The sequence below is a fragment of the Gadus morhua genome, chromosome 1 (genome assembly GCF_902167405.1).
Source record: "Gadus morhua chromosome 1, gadMor3.0, whole genome shotgun sequence".
Lineage (NCBI taxonomy): Eukaryota > Metazoa > Chordata > Actinopteri > Gadiformes > Gadidae > Gadus > Gadus morhua.
This window is the reverse complement of record NC_044048.1, coordinates 18,611,479-18,629,209: the sequence shown is the minus strand read 5'-3', so window position 1 is coordinate 18,629,209 and position 17,731 is coordinate 18,611,479. Positions and strand designations below refer to the sequence as shown.

Genomic DNA, 17,731 nt, shown 5'->3' with positions numbered 1-17,731 from the left:
CCAGAGCTGTGATCATGTGTTTAGACTTTATCAAATGCACACAATGCATGTTGTCCTAATAATGTATGCTTATAATCTTTTAGAGATTATTCTATGAATTTACACCATCTCATACAGCAGTACATAAGCAATAGTTTTGGCTATGGCGGTTGCGGAATATTGATTTCTCCATATCGTACTGGAATATAAATAGGGTTGTATATTGTGACCCAGCTGTGTATAGGGACTTGACGTCACAGTTAAACATGGCTTCTTACTTCCATCTATATTGATTGGGATTTATATCTAGCCTTTGCTTGGGCAATCGTCCATTGTTGTTTCATTGATAAACATTGATACACAATATGCTGCTAAATGAATCCAGAGGAGGTTCATAACATCGATTTATGACCTTATGGAAGGAATGCCAAAAAAAAACTAAAATGTACATCTGCAAAAACTGAACATGCAACATTTTAATTAGCATTGCTGAAACATATTGAATAGAGTTTAATTGTATATGTGTCACGGTCTCACACAACGAACACACAAGTGTCATTTGTGTTCCTGACACTGGTCCAACCCTTGTGTTAAGACTTGTATCAGTTAATCCCAACGCTTGGTACACATTCTTCTGCAGCATCGAGCGGGTCAGGCCAAGGCTCTGTTATTGGTGTAAATGTGTCTGTTCCAACCAAACTAATTCCCTCCTAAGCCCTTTGTCCGTGAACAGTTGTTATGAGTGTGGACTCTGACATCTCCATTGAGATCTTAGCTTGATTGGATGTGCCCGGGGCACTTAGCCAGGGATATAAAAGCTAATTGGTGACTGACAGTGACGGACAGTTAAACGGACCAATGCCGTTGGTTTGTCATTAGGATTAACTGCGCACTAAGAACAAGACGTTTCACTGGAGAGCAGTGGAATGACCCTGCGCCTCTGCAGGTGAACCTAGGAGGCTCCTGTAGGCAGCGTTTTATAGGACATTCAACTCTCTGATTACAAGTAGACATTTTAATCATGAACATGATTACAAGTTGTCGCAACTCATACAATTTGCGATGATTATGAATGTGATTTTATATTTGACGCCATATTAGGAGAAACTGTTAATATAACCTATAATAGTAATACTATACTACTTCTTTAGTCTACTACTACTACTAGTAGTAGAGAGACTACTACTAAGCTACTACTGTCAATTTTGACAAACAGATCTGTTTTTTTGAAAAATGAAAGGATTAATAGAAGGTTCGAAAGTAAATGCTGTCCTCTGAAGAATCAGTTTCCTTGATAAGAAGAAATACAATTCACAGAGTCCATAAACGACTTTCAAAATCCATAGTATGGTGACAAATGGGCCCAAAATGTAAGCAAGCAAAATCTCATCTTACATTCTGAGCAGTCAATATTTCACACGGTTGGTCAGTCATTATGAGGCCAACGTCCCTCATAACCTTGGAAGCAGAGGACCTGTCAGCAGATAGCCTCCTGATGGACTGCAACCCAAAACCCAAAGTGGTTTTAAATGCTGTTTAAAACAAAATCCTAGCTTACTCTATGCTGGTGTTGAATATGCATGCTTTCTCCTCGAGTAATGTTTCTTTCGGTGTGAAGTGCAAAGTCTCAACACCCCACTCAAACGCTCACTCGAAGCCTCAACACAGAGCCAACGGTGACACAGTGTGTGTGGGTTGTTATAATGAACCTTCTTGTAAAACACAGACATCCTCTCTATTAAGCGAAATCATGCAGTGCTCCGCACTAAAGGCTTAACTGAAATGCGCCGAATGCTTCTTCTGCAGACTTTAGACTATGTGTGGCCGCCCTGCAATCTAAACACATAGCGTGTTGCAGACAATGCTACGATGTGTGAGTGAGACACAATCGAATCCCACCCAGCTAACCTTGGAGGCTAAAGACTGCTATTTGTCTCAGAGAAAGCCATGTCACCCTGTGCAATGTAAGGTCAGTTCAAAACGAGGGCCACAATGTCCCCTTTGTCACTTAGTCTATTGACGACAGAAACTGTAGATGATTTGTCACTTGCACAGCCAGCCTGAATCCATGCCGCATTATTAGCTAGCTGGAAGCCAACTATATTACTAGGTATTAAACATCATTCATCTGCAGCAGGCATATTCTAATCATTAGTGCATAAGAAACACATTTTCTGCTAACACATAGGATGACAAGACCCCACGCGATGGAGAGGCAGGACGGTGATCGGAGAGCTGCCACTAGCTGGATGAATGTGTTTCATTTTGTCTGGGCCGAAAGGAGAGCCCACTGCTGTAAAAACATTAGTCACGCAAGCAGAGCGGACACGACCTACCAGCTAGCTCAATAAAAATAACGGATCAAGCTGTCTGTGAGGGTAAAATGGCCGCTGTGTGCGGCCAGGTGTCCAGAGTGCATGAAGATGTGGTACACTCCCCATCTCCTGGAAGACAGATGGTGTCAAATGAACTCAGGTTTTTACCGGTCATGATGCTGCAGCCGGCTTCCTAGAGCTGGTTAGCTCCAGCGTTTTCTGGGCCACACAGGCATGTACTGGGGGCCCTGCCTTGATGCTGTCCTGGGGGAGATGAGCAGCCGTCACTAGGCGGGAGGGAGACCATCGCCCCTTCATTAGGAGACAGGGCGAAAATAGAAAGCGCTCACACAGATAGGGTTCCTTCAGTCATCGGGTTTGCAGAATGAGAACGCACCGGTTGGCCGTTTCGGGCTGACTCCCTCAGAGAATAAGACAAAGTTAGATGGATGGATGGACAGGTGGATTGATTTATAGATACGGTTGATTGATAGATACATAGATCGATCCAATGATCAGAAGGTGGATGGTTGAATGGATGGATGGAGAAAGAGAGAGACAGAGACAGACCGACAGAGACAGATCGACAGACAAACAGACAGACAGCAAACCACCAAAAATAAAACGTTATAATACAAATACAGTTGTTACATGTTTGAATATTATAGAGTACTTAAAGGTTGCAAAGAAAATAAAACTACTACAGTTTCACAATCATTGTGAAAGCCCTTTCTTGGCCTTCACCTAGCCATTGAATACGCAATACCCCGGATTGTATTTCTTTATGGGGAGATGCTTCATGTGTGTGCTCTGTGTTGCTTGTGTTTTTCAGTGTATGTGGAACTCAGGTCTTCTGCAGAGGACACATTTAGACTTGAGCGTGCTCTGCCACAGCCACCAAAATGTCCGTCTCCTACGATGAGGTTGCGGGTGCAGGTGTAGACGACACCATGGACAGCTTCTGGGAGGTACAGTATACACGCAACGCACGCATACATACACACATGCATGTACACACCCGCACACACACACACCCCCATACACATGCACACACACACACACTCACACGCACACACACACACACAAATATGCATAAGCAAACACACACACACAGATGCACGCACACACATACATGCAAGCAGCCACATGAACACATGAAAACCTACACACAAACACACAAATGCACATGCACATACACACACTTGGCAGTGTGTGAAAGGTAAAATGCAGGGAGTCTCATACCTTCGGACCACCAATGCTCTCTCTGACTCTGTCTGTGTGTGTGTGTGTGTGTGTGTGTGTGTGTGTGTGTGTGTGTGTGTGTGTGTGTGTGTGTGTGTGTGTGTGTGTGTGTGTGTGTGTGTGTGTGTGTGTGTGTGTGGTTTTTCTCTCTCTCTCTCTCTCTCTCTCTCTCTCTCTCTCTCTCTCTCTCTCTCTCTCTCTCTCTCTCTCTCTCTCTCCCTGTCCTCTCTCTCTCTCCATCTCTCTCTCTCTCCATCTCTCTCTCTCTCTCTCTCTCTCCCTGTCCTCTCTCTCTCTCTCTCTCTCTCTCTCTCTCTCTCTCTCTCTCTCTCTCTCTCCCTCTATCTCTCTCCCTCTCTCTCTCTCTCTCTCTCTCTCTCTCTCTCTCTCTTTCTTTCTCTCCCTGTCCTCTCTCGCTCTCTCTCTCTCTCTCTCTCTCTCTCTCCCTGTCCTCTCACTCTGTATCGATTTTGTTTCACTTTCGCTGTTTCTTCCAACACAGCCTTCTTCCCTGCTAAAAGAGGGACAAGACAAGTACAGGAGGCTGTAATGAGCTGTGTAGCTACTCGCCAAACAGATCTCAGATTGTAAATCAAGAGGATGAGGCAGTCAATGAGCAGCACTCAAAATAATTTTCCTTAGGCAATGTGTGTCTTCTGCCGTTTTGCATACAGCCTTTAATGACTGTATCGTTTAGTAAGTATCTATGTGTTGATCACTCAATTTATGGGTGCGATGTGGTGATTGTGGTGTCTGTGATGTAGCTTCTATCTTTGTCAGGGTTTGAATGTGCACTCCCTCCCTCCCTTGCTCCCTCTCACCCCTTCCCTCCCTCTCGCTTTTTTTATTCTCGGGAACAAACCCCCACAGTTATTGTAAATGAATTCCATGACCACAGAGTGGTCTTTGTGTGGCTGCTTCGAGGACCAGAGAGGACAGAAACAAAGACCCTCAGTCTGGGGGACTCTCTGTGAGGCCGTCTTTCACAGCCGGCACCTGGCCGCCACAGCCCCGTCATCCAAACTCGGGCACTCTGTGTCCTGGAGGAGAAGTTGGCTTTCAAATATGTGGAGATTCCTCACATGAGTGTGGTAAACATTCACATTTTCAGAAAGAAAACATCCACCATACAACCAACACAGCCGTGAATGAATACTATCTCCGAACATTAATTCTCTTAATGTTTAGAAACCCTTCCTTGCTAAGGTACCCTTTAGACAAGAATGTACGATATCATGTGTGTGTGCATGTTTGCGTGTGTGTATGTATGTGTGTGTGTATGTGTGTGTATAGGTGCGTGTAGGTGTGTGTAGGTGTGTGTGCGTGTGTGTGTCTGAGTGTGTGGTGTGTGAGTGTGTTATCTTCTGAGGTGTGCACGTGAGCCACCTGTGTTGTGTTGTCAGTATAGCTGGCAGCATCCTCAAAAGGGAGCCAGAGCCAAAGCGTGCACACTGCCGTGCACCTGTCTCCCCCCAGCCCGTCACACATGCAATGTGCTCACACCGAACACAACACACATACACACACAAACACACTGTCTCCCCCGAGCCCGCCTGTCCCAGCCCAACGTTGCGCTGTCTATAATGTATTATTACGTTACATCACATAAACACATGCAACGAGTACACACACACATGCACACACACAGCCATCACTCCTGCAGCTCCGCTTCAAATGCATACACTGCACTGTTAGCTTGCAGGGTAACGTTAACATGCAGCTTGCAGACTGCAAGCGTTCACAGCCGCATTGCAATCTCACGTTGCTGCAGTGCAAGCTGATGTGCACATATGCATTGCACTTGCAGGGCATATGGGCACGTTAGCTTGCAGTTGAGCAGGGCAGTGAATGGCGTGTCTGTGAGCTGTCTTACGATCCTGTATAGAAATAGTTTGTTGCTATTCAGTCCAGTCATACATTTGCTGCTCTCTCTCCGGGAATCTGCCTGCTCGCATTACAAAAGTCAAGGGGATTTAAGCCGTCGCTGTCTGTGACTACACACACACACACACACACACACACACACACACACACACACACACACACACACACACACACACACACACACACACACACACACACACAAACACACACACGCGCACACAAACACACACACACACACGCATTGGAAAACCTCGCTCATTGCATAACTACACATGCAAAGGCACGAGCCCCCTCCTCCCCCTCCTTCTTCTTACCACCAGTCTCTTCCCATCGTGCGCCATGAGCTCACGCCCCCTGCAGGCACGGAGTGGGCGGGGCTATGGTGCAGCTTCTGTTGTTTGCCTTTTCTTTTTCAAGTCCTGATTGGGCCATCCGGGAATTAAGTTATACTAATAATGCTAAAAATATATATATCTTCTTATCACAATATTTATAATAATCACAATATTTGTATTAATATTTCTATAATTGTATAAATAAGAGTCATAATATAATATAAGAATAACGTACAAATAATAACAATGGAAGAATCACAAATAAACCAAATCTATTAATAGTAGAAACCGTTAATATGTAGAAACCGCAATACTATCTCGAGGCGAGCATATCCCTGCTAAGCGTCTGGTGCCGCCTCTCCGCTCTGCTCAGTCCTGTCTCCTCTGCTCCATCTGTTCACAGGTAGGGAACTACAAACGTGCTGTCAAGAGATTCGACGACGGCCACCGGCTCTGCAACGATCTGATGGGATGCCTGCAGGAGCGGGCCAAGATAGAGAAGGCATACGGTGACCAGCTGACCGGCTGGTCCAAGAGATGGAGGCAGCTCATAGAAAAAGGTCTGCTCGCTCATGGTCCCCGTGAAATACTTGATCTCAGTAAAGATGAATCACATTGGAAAACTCAAATTTGCTTTCATAAGCTTTTTGGCCCTTTTGTTCAGTGCTTTGATATTAATTTAGCAGATGCTTTTATCCAAAGCATGTTTTTACATTCGGTATAGAAAATCAATGTATCATTATTGAGCATGTAAGGGTAAGTACTCGGGTACGCCCACAAGGCGTTAGGGTTCGAACCCAGGACCTTTTGCCTGCGGGACAAACACCATAGCCACTGCTAGACTATCCTGCACCCTGCCTCCTAGCTCCTTAACCCTGGATGGCATGATGGTTATATGTTGATCATCCAGCATCGGCCCGCTCCTCTTCATCTCCTCTCTTAATATCAACCCTCACTCTGCCCGCTCAGTCTCTCTCCATGGTTGTGGTTCTCGTTGTCCGAACCCCCACCAGGCCCGCAGTACGGCTCGGTGGAGCGCGCCTGGCTGGCGGTGATGACGGAGGCAGACAAGGTGAGCGAGCTGCACCAGGAGGTGAAGAACGGCCTGGTGAATGAGGACGTGGAGAAGGTGAAGAACTGGCAGAAGGAGGCCTACCACAAGCAGATGATCGGCGGCTTCAAGGAAGCCAAGGAGGCCGACGAGGGCTTCAAGAAGGCCCAGAAGCCCTGGGCCAAGAAGCTCAAAGAGGTGAGGGGGCCGCCGGGGCAACGCTGGGTCCAGGCTGGGGCCGTCTGTCTCTGGCGCATCAGGGAGAGTCGTCGAACATACCGGGGTTTGACTAGGCTATAGTCTAACTGCTGGTGTGAAAGTGGACAGGGCCGTAGGGAAATCAGAGTGTGAGGGGCAGAGGGACGCACTGGTTCCAGTTTGTTTTAAATAGTAATCTTCCGAAGGGAAACTAATTTGTGGTGGAAAGATGGAGGTTTCAGAAGATGATCTTAACAAATATATTACTAAGTGGCCACTATAATAAGGTTTGTTAAACTTAAACAGATACTTGTCTAAGGATGTTGTTCTCTGGAAAGGATGTGGGAAGAAGGATTAGTTTAAAAGTTCTGGCTGAGTGTATGTGGGACCATAGCAGAAGCGTCTAAAATGTATTTCTGCTAACGGTCTAAAGGTTGCTCGCAGTGGTTTGAAGCAAAATACCTGCCACTTTTCTGTTTGGTATTGTGAAAATGTAGATTTTATTGTCGAACTACAAAGCAAAAACAATTCTTCCCTGTATGGTTAGGATATCAGTGGTTAGTTCATCTTCATATTATGACCTATGAACGATAAATATTTGTGGATACATTTTTATGAATTAAAATACAGTAAAGGGGTGATTGGATGAAATGTTGAATGTGTTGAGATGGATGGACACAATTGTAAGAACTTTGGTTAGCAAGACGTTGGGGTCGCACGTGATCCAATATAATGGGGTCATGAGCTAAAAAAGGGCTGGGAACCAAAGCCATACATTATGAGGATCTGGCTTTCAATCGGTTATGATCTGTCCAAACAATTCAACCAATCTTGCCCATGAAGGACCATATATATAAATGATTAAATATATATATAATAGTCCAAGCCTGTGGATTTTCTTCTCGAACCCAGCTTGAGCTTCTCTGTGTCTGTTGAGGTCACCTACTTTACTGAGTTTATTCAGAGGGCCATTTAGGCCATCGGCAAATTGAACAGACATATGCCTGCTGCTGCAGGATATGGAAAGAATTCATGCACAGCTCTCCCTGGACACAAACCTGTCTGATAAACACTGTTGTTCAGTTCCTTCTTCCACGTGTGAGTTCCCTCACAAACAGGAAGTGTGTTGTTGTTATCGTAGTTATAACAGCATTAGTGCTGTTCATTGGCAGTATACTTTTTCTTTGTTCTCATTTCCTTTTCTCTGAACCCACTCTTTATTCAAGTGCCGGGTCTTTATTGATTATTTTATTACAAACCTGTGTGCTTATATTTCCTGATCATACTCTTCACTCTCATCCACTTCCAGTCGGTCGATCTGTTTTGGTTTCGTTCTTTTCAAACAGCTTCGGAGCAGTGGGTGCGTCTCAGCGTCACGGCCGCAGTATGCGTTGTTGTGTGTTCTGCTAGCAGCAGAACCCTTACGGGGGACCACGAGACCCTGAGCAGCGGGGCGGCCCTGACCACTTGTCTCTCCGTGGCCCACAGATGGAGGCGGCTAAGAAGACCTACCACTTGGCGTGCAAGGAGGAGAAGATGGCTGCCACCAGGGAGGCCAACGGCAAGACGGAGGCCTCGGTCACACAGGACCAGCAGAAGAAGCTCCACGAGAAGACGGACAAGTGCAAACACGACACGCAGAAGGTGACTCCATTTGGTGTTGTCGTTTTGTTTTGTTTTTTAAGTTCAATGGAAGGAGTGTGTTTTTTTTTACTTGGAAATTAATCGTATCTTTATCTTTATATTTTTCTCCTTTTATTGAATATTTGTTACAGGCTTACAAAGATCACAGAGTAGAATGATTAAATGCCTATACACTTTATACGTGATACGTGGTAGGTGCTTTACTGGCATTGTAGTTGTGATTGCTACTCTTTTTTTTGATCAGGGTTGCATATTCCCTCCCTATATATGTGAGCGCAAGGTACAGTTTCGGCCTGTTGTTCCTAAAACATCTTCACGCATAACATCCTGAATAGGAGGTTCTGCATTTTTACATTCATTACTTTCCCGTGCCCCACCCACATCTGCACACAAACTGCAATAAATGACTTAGATAGATGTCATTATTGAGCTCGGCTGCAGTGGTCAACCCACAGTAATATAATTACTATTAATTAATAATTATTTGGTTGAATTATTAACATGATCTATGGATGTGGTATATGCAAATTTATTTTAGCCCCACCAGATCAATGGATGAGAAAGTTATATCGAACGTGCCCTCAGAAAAATACCACAATGCGGTCTTTGTGGTTTGGTTATTCTAAATGGAAGAAAGGGGACGACACTTTCTATGTATATTGCTGGATTTTCCCTTGAGCATGCTTACATCCACTATTGTCCTAATATAGTCCTAGTCTCTTGTCCGAGAGGCTTTGCATTGGCCCCGGCAGAATGTGTAGAAATCCTAGTCAATGGCCGAGTACCTGTGGACGCTTGTCAGTTTACCTCGGCCCGCAGGAGATTATCTTTCCCTCTATTCATAGAGATCGGGTAATGAGGAGAGCAGATTATACTAGGCCAGAGAGAGTAAGGTGCTTACACACACTCAAACGCAAGTGCATTCAAACACACACATTTACACACACACTCATGCACACGCATGCACACACACACAAACACACACATACACGCACGCACACACACACACACACACACACACACACACACACACACACACACACACACACACACACACACACACACACACACACCCACACACACACTCACACACACACACACACACGCAGTACAGTATGGCCATGCATAATTGATGGATGATTAGATTTCCTGTGCTGCCTTTAATCCTCTGTGTAAATAATAGTAAATAATAGTATAAAATAGTAGCCTTGTAGATTGACCTTACTGTCTGTATATTAGTCCTCTTCATACGCTCTCCTTTAGGACTTTATCAAGGGGGAGATACTTGAGCACACTTCATTCTCATCCTCAATATCACAGAGCTATATCAAATCTTTTTTATTCAATTGTATTTCTCGCAAATCTCTTTTAGGTTGAATATACATGAAGGTCGTTAACATTGTGTAATACCATATTTGATACTATAACAAATTAATTGTTGGCACTAAATGTACTGTGAAGGTCTATTTGAAGTCCTGAAAGGGAGTGATACGAAGATAAAATAATAAACATTATGTTTCCCATGAGTTAAATTCCCTCTTGCCAGACAGAGCTTGTTTGACTTACAGTTGGCTACTACAATTGTTTTGACACAGCCTTTTCCAAACAGGACTATTTTCAAACTGGGAAATAGCTGTTTGCAAAAGTTGGCAATGCATCAATAATTGATTTGTGTTAAAACATTATTTAATTATTGTTTTTTTTTGCAATTTGCACATTGTACATTGCCAATGGCACTGGCCATCAATCTTTATTCTGTCTGACTTGAATTCACAGCTTGCTCTGCATTGTGTTTTCACCTTGAAACAAGAGTGGGCCTCTCAGCCTCATTTTATCTTACTTTCTATGTCATGTTTACCCTTCTATCTTTACATTTTATGTTAGGTGTACCCTTAATCCTGATATTTTTCTTTTGCCTTTATTTCTACAATGGTGGCTCATTGCTATTTGCTATCACTTGTCACCTATGTCTGCCCAATCGAAACCTATGGTCCTCAAGAACTGTTACTGCACACAGGAACACCTGGAGGGGATCTCTCCCATGTGTCTCCCTCTCCTCGGTTTCAGGAAGGGTTCACAGGTTTTATGTTTTGGGGACGGTGTCAAGAACAGGCTCTACCAACCAGCCTGACCTTCCCTCCTCCTCTCCCTCTCTCTCTCCCCCGGCTATCCCGTCGCAGGCCAAGGAGAAGTACGAGAAGTCTCTGGACGAGCTGTCCAAGTGCACCCCGCAGTACATGGAGAGCATGGAGACGGTGTTCGACCAGTGCCAGCAGCACGAGGTCAAGAGGCTGACCTTCCTGAAGGAGGCCCTGCTGGACATCAAGCGCCACCTCAACCTCACTGAGAACCAAAGGTGGCTCACGTCCACTGGGTTGCTTTAGCCGTCGCTCTTACCCGCTTGCACTCACTTTACTTCACTTTGTTTAGTTTGTCCTCCTGTTGTTGGGATTCACTTTTCATTTTGAGACCTCAAAGTGCTGCACATTGCTAGAGCAGAATGTAAAGCAGAGCTAAAACAATAAGAAGTTAACTCAGAGATTACAAAAACGACCTCAAGGCCCGTCCTATACAAAGAGGTATTTAATTTGTAGGTCTATTGCACACACAACGTGTGTTTTGTGAGGGTTATTGTGTACATTTGTTCCATTCAGTACATGCATTCATGTCCTGAAACAGTGCAACGTGACTGCATCATATGACATCTACATATCTCTCTACATTACCCTCTTCACCCGTCTATCCTTTTAACGTGAACGAGTTATTCATTCCCTGTTCCCGTTGATGAAGCGTTGGTAGGAGACTTCATTAGCTGTACATCAAGCCTTTGATGTACAAAACATTTCTTGGAGATTAAATAGTAATAACCTCCAGTGGATAATGTCGTCAATTTGCACTAATATTTGCCTTAATAGTCACATCACTCAAGCTCTATTATTAATTCAGTTTAATACATTATTTGTGTTACATTCCACATTCAATTAAATAATTGAAACACAATTATCACTAAGCCATTTAAATGTAAAGATTAATTAATTGATCAAACGGCCAATGCCATTAGTACCAATCCATTTTGGAGTTGAAAACGTTTCGTGGCACATGTAAAAACATTTAACAGCCTTTGACTGTTTAAATACAAATGATATATTATGGAGCCATTATGCTGAAATATTCAAATATTTGGAATCTAGTTGAAAGATGTATTTTTATTGGTTTATTAAAGTTCATTCATTCTTTACCGTTGTTGCCTCCAGCTGGAAGAAAGCGTACAAGAGTTATATTTATACTTATATTTATTCATCTTTTTTCTTGAACTCCCAGATCCCTAGATCCATATGCCACTGGGCTATTGTTTAATACACACATTCATTTTGAATATATGAAGCAACAATAACAATCTGTTACTCCTTGCATACAGCACATATTGTATCACAATGATATTTTTTTTTTCCTCTCTCTCTCTCTCTCTCTCTCTCTCTCTCTCTCTCTCTCTCTCTCTCTCTCTCTCTCTCTCTCTCTCTCTCTCTATCTCTCAGCTATGCCACAGTATACAGGGAACTGGAGCGCACCATCCTGGGGGCCAACACCCAGGAGGACCTCAAGTGGTTCAGCAACAACCACGGCCCTGAGATGCATATGAATTGGCCAGCGTTTGAGGTACATTCTACCCACTATGTCACTGTGTGCATAGTATTCAGCAGACGGTGAACCAAGAGAAGGGGTCTTTAGAGGCCAAACCGGTCTGGGTGATCGAACCATTGTAACCTGCTTCACTGAAACATCCATCACCAATTTGTAATTGCTCAATATTACAGATTCTGCCTAAAGAGCATTTAGCATTAGTGTGCTTGCCAGGAGTGTAAACAATAGCAGCAGCCCTTAGGTCTTTGTGTTACTGTATGACATATTGTGAGGTACTCTGTCCACAATCTTTCTCAGAAGATGAGAGATTCAGATTTGGTCCGCAAAATCTATACAAAAGTATTATTTTTTTGGTCAAAGATGTTTTAGTGAAGCCAGTAGAGACGGCTGGAGCAGGAAGGGGTTTCCCATTCGCTTTCTATTTTATGGATTATTGTGTTGTGTTCTGCACTGCAGGAGTACAACCCCGATGCGGCGAGCGCTCCTATTAAGAAGAAGAAGCCGGACGGAGCCCCGCCCACTCCCAGCACTGACCACGTGGCTCCGCCCGGCGACCGCAGCAGGTAGGTCTGAACATATGTCTGACCACGGTCTCAGCATCCTCCCAAATCCTCAGGTCATTCTGGGATGAGAAGAATAACGAAATCTTGTTCAACGGTAAATTCATTAATAGTCCTGTTGCACAAAAGCATCAACGTATATACATAGATGCCACATTGACTGCTTAGGGACTTGCTGTTTGTCTAGATATGACGTGTACATTTAAACCGATTTCATTGAGTCGTTACTATATTCAAGGGTTTAAGATAGCATTTATTGTCATTGTACAGTCACCTACACAATGAAATTGTCACTCTGTGGTCAGCGAAAAAGAACGATTAACTTGTGCCAAATATATATTTTCGTAACAATAACAAACATTAACAAAGGGTTGGGTAATGACTAGTTTGCTATTTATTATGGCACCTTGTTATAAAGTGTTACCGTTACCATTTTTTAACATTGCCATTCTAAAATCCTTAAAAACAACGGCCTCTTGTGGCTAATTGCTTAATTACAACCTTCCACCAACAACTCCATCAACCAAGGGATTTCTTTCTCTCTGTAAATTGATTTGGTCTTTGGAGAAAAATGTTTGAAAATGTTATTTCACTTAAGTGATGGCTGCATTGAAAAAGTTTCATACTGCAGATGTAATCATGTTTTAAACCAGTTTATTGTAATTCTTGTGAATGAAGTGCTAAAGGTTATATGCCGGGGCGGCATGTGCCTCAGGAGGTTGAGCAGGTTGGCTGGTAACCCTAACTGCTTCCAACGTGCTGGCTGTCGCCGTTCATGGTTGAAACTGCCGTCGTTGTATGAATGGGTGCACGAATGGGTGAACGTCAGGCAATATTGTAAAGCATTTTTAGCGGCCATTGATTAGAAAAGCCCTGTAAAAATGCATTTAATATTTTCTTGTTGTGGTGCACTTTAATACAACTCCGCTGACCATCAGATCTGACTTTGGAATGTTCTCTGCCATTGCAGCGTGAGCAGCTACGAGAAGAACCAGGCCTATTCCACCGAGTGGTCGGACGACGAGCAACCCGCCGGGAACTCTGGCAACGAAAATGGTGGCAACGGAAACTCCTTCGAAGACGACTCTAGCGTGGGGAAACCACAGGCCACAGGGGTCCGTGTCCGCGCCCTGTATGACTACGAAGGACAGGAGCAGGATGAGCTCACCTTCAAAGCAGGTACTCCCTTACACCGCCTAAGAACCCCCGGTAGAGAACAACAGGGCCGCCGTGCCCGGATGTCGTTCACTAAAGCCCAAAGCACACCGTCACCCGGGACAGACGCACATAATGTTTTACAATTTTCACGTCCAAAATATGTGGATGAATAAGAGTCTGGTAAAATGCAGGCAAAAATACACCACTACATTCACGTCACATTTGCTTTTCTCCGTAACAGAGCAAAGGAATGATCATATTGTTTGTGAAAAAATAAATAAAAAATGATCAAAAGAAAAATGATCATATGATAATTTTTTGTTGCTCAAAGCCTTCTTTCCCATTGTAGGCATTAACAGTTAAATTCAAATGTCTCTGCTCAGATCTGATCTTGTGCCTTAACATGGAGTCGAGGCTCAGAGATCAGATTTGGGTTGGATTTCTTTCGGATAGAAGTCTATTTTTTATCAAATGGGGCCAAAGAATAACTGCTTTGGGCCACTTTAACCTTGCCATGTGGATGTGACCCTAATCACAGAAGGTGTGTTCTGCAGGTGGCTGCAGATCACCGGTACTCTGGGCCTTGTATTGTCAGGCTACTCTATCCACCCTTGCAGATAGCAGTGTTTAGTCAATAATGGATGTGTGAAACACAAATTACAGGAATTTTGAAGCAATTAGCCGTTATCTAGCAGCCCTTGCTCTTCAGCAAGGGCGGTATAAAGCGGGTAAAACCAGTTCTGTGACGCCATTTGCAATTTGAGGACAAGCTGCTACCTAAAAAGAAAAGCTAAATGTCATATTTGATTGAGGGATCCTTAACAATGACCCATGAAGATGAGTATCAGCCATGTGTCAAGCTTGCTTATTAACGGATTCATTCACTTCACAGGGGATGAGCTGACAAAGACCGAAGACGAAGATGACCAAGGCTGGTGTAGAGGTCGCCTGGATACGGGCAAGGAAGGACTCTACCCAGCCAATTACGTCGAGCCTATCTAGACACGTGACTGGACGGGGACCTGCCATTGGAGGCAGCTTGAACTGTCGCGTCCAATTGCACCGCACATAGCCAGAGACTTAAGAGCAACACATCCCTTGTCCGACTGATGAGCCAAGCAGTCTTGCCGAAATAAAAACGTAGTAACCTAAAAAGACGATATATCGGTATAATATATTTTATCAAGCATTTGGGGTGGGTGAACATAAACATTTAGGAGATAAGAGCGTCGGCGGTTATAGCAGTATATTATACACACTCCAAGCATAACAGAAAGCCATTGCAGGGATACACTTTGCTTTATGTAGCTGTATTCAATATAATGGAGCAAAATCTGAACATGCTTGCATTGTGGTTTTCTTGTCAAATTGGGAGGACAATATATTAGATCATACCTATTCTACAAAGACAAGCTTGTCGAACTGCATTGTGTATATATATATGTATATATACAGTATGATGCCATTTCTCTGTTGCATTTCAATGCCGTGTGTGTGTCATCATTCTTACATTGGGAATGCTATGTGTTGTTAAAAAGTAACACAAATTGTATCCTTTTGGTGATTTGGTCCGATCCCCTCTTTTCCAGTGTGTGCAGTGCTCTGTGTTTTACCTGTTTCAACGCTAGTTTGCATAGCAGCATGCGCTATGCAACACGCATTCCCCGTAACCCAAGGCCACGTTTAGGCTACAACTTGATGCAACAACTGTTTTTGAAAATGCAAAGAAATGCAAAGAAACGTCAGTTTCTCCTTTGCGGCATGTGCTTCTGGACATATCCGACCAGGCCTCACAACACTTCTAAGGGAGGCCAGTCACGTTTCCTCATTTATTCTGTTTCATAGTTAATCAAATGTCTTCAAATGTCATCACATTTGTTAATTACATTTAATTTCTTCTGACCGTATCGTCATCATCCTGATCATCCCTCCACCTCCATATCGAGAACGATTCTGTCGTCCTGACAGAAGGTTTCATTCAGGGTTCAGCCCGTGAAGATCTCAGTTCCTCCTCATCCTCTTCCTCCTCCTCCTCCTCCTCTTCCTCCTCCTCCTCCTCCTCTGTCTCGCTTGGATTGGTTCCATTGCTGCTATCCTTGAACAACACCACGCCTCCTCATTGTTCAGTCTATGATGATGATGATGATGAAGATGATGATGACGATGATTATTGTTCTTTTCTTTGGTTGTTTTTCTGTTCATTTCTTTCATTATCAAGTCGGATCAAGTCATTGACTACAACAGAGCGGAGGTGATTCCACAGCATAGGGGACGAGGGTCCGTCTCGACGACGCTTATGGCAGGAACTCGCCTCTTGCAGAGGGAGCTGCGTAGTCGATGCCCCAGTACCCCTGGTCACCCCCAAGACGGGCCTCCAGTCAACATGAATGTACTAGTGTGTGGGCTGCATAGAGGGCAGGTCGTCTCCATGTTGTCCTCCGTTTGTCATTTAAAAAAGAATAGAAGATATATAGTGATATGCTGGCCTGTGTCCCCGCTGAGCCAAAGAACGACAGGAGCCCATCAGCTCCCTCTTACTCACCACACCGCAATAACCCCCACATCACACAGTGTAGACGAGCACTAGGCCAGTCCATCCCCGTCTCCCATGTATCCTATACATGTGCAACACGTTATGGCCTAAATATTTACAACATGCAGAACTTGATGTTATTCCATCGATAACCTGATAACAAATAGGCATTCGATTAAATTGAGTTCTTCAGCAGATACGGCAACACCAGTGGCAAGGAGACCTCCCGGAAATCCTCCAAGAGAGAGAGAGAGTGCGTGTGAGAGAGAGAGAGATCCTCTGTATTTAGTTGCCCCTTTAGTGGTCGTACTTCACTGGAATCAACAGTGCTGAGGTGTGTCAGCCGTGTGTGCGGTGGGGGGATCTTAGCAAAGTGGGAGCAACACCTCGACTGTTCACAAGCTGTGTCTTAGAGTAGCTGTCCAGCCTAGCAAAAACAACCCCTGTCACTAACCTCTCCTCTATCTTCTTAAAACACACACGCCCACACACACACACACACACACACACACACAAACACACACACACACGCACACACGGACACATGCACATAGACACAGACGCACACTCATACAAACACGCACACGCATACACATGCCCATACATCGAACACACACACACACACACACACACACACACACACACACACACACACACACACACACACACACACACACAAATATATACACAAAATTTATTATCAACACTAACCGGTTGATCATTTTTTTGGTAAAAAAAATGTCATCTTCATCATCCAGTGTGTATGAGTTGTGTACATGTTCTAGAAATATAAAAAGAAGAAAAAAATGCGATTGAGTATACAGGCAAAATGTAGTGTTATACATGTAAAAGTGTTTCATTAAAAATAACAATGGAAAAACATGAAATAATAAGTACCATATTGTATGAATTTCATCACGATGGAATTGTCAATGTACCATATAAGGGCGTGACGTCACCCTCACGCCGTCAGATTTGTATATGATGATGTAATTTAAAGATTATATTCTATTGTAACTGTACAACTGTGTTGAGTTGAAAATGAAACCTAACTATGTTGAGGCAGTAAAAAAGGTGTATATGTAAATGCTTTTTTATGTTGATTATCTTCCTTATGCACACAAAGGGGGAGTGACAACAGTCCATGTTGTAAAGACCCTATATTAGCAGAGTAGAAGAAGATGTATGTT

At 43.8% G+C, this 17,731-nt stretch overlaps 1 protein-coding gene across 3 annotated transcripts in view; it reads left to right on the top strand.

Annotated features, from left to right (window-relative positions):
* pacsin1a (protein kinase C and casein kinase substrate in neurons 1a) overlaps nucleotides 1-15,560 on the top strand; it is a 29,856-nt gene extending 14,296 nt beyond the window's left edge. For all 3 annotated transcript variants that reach the window (XM_030361874.1, XM_030361867.1, XM_030361884.1), the window contains 9 exons: nucleotides 3,127-3,262; nucleotides 6,159-6,315; nucleotides 6,769-7,004; nucleotides 8,493-8,648; nucleotides 10,829-11,004; nucleotides 12,185-12,305; nucleotides 12,747-12,853; nucleotides 13,821-14,029; nucleotides 14,901-15,560. In XM_030361874.1, the coding sequence (XP_030217734.1) occupies nucleotides 3,197-3,262; nucleotides 6,159-6,315; nucleotides 6,769-7,004; nucleotides 8,493-8,648; nucleotides 10,829-11,004; nucleotides 12,185-12,305; nucleotides 12,747-12,853; nucleotides 13,821-14,029; nucleotides 14,901-15,010 (1,338 nt within the window). In that variant the 5' untranslated portion in view covers nucleotides 3,127-3,196 and the 3' untranslated portion in view covers nucleotides 15,011-15,560. The remainder of the gene's footprint in view (nucleotides 1-3,126; nucleotides 3,263-6,158; nucleotides 6,316-6,768; nucleotides 7,005-8,492; nucleotides 8,649-10,828; nucleotides 11,005-12,184; nucleotides 12,306-12,746; nucleotides 12,854-13,820; nucleotides 14,030-14,900) is intronic.
* Nucleotides 15,561-17,731: the final 2,171 nt, after the last annotated feature.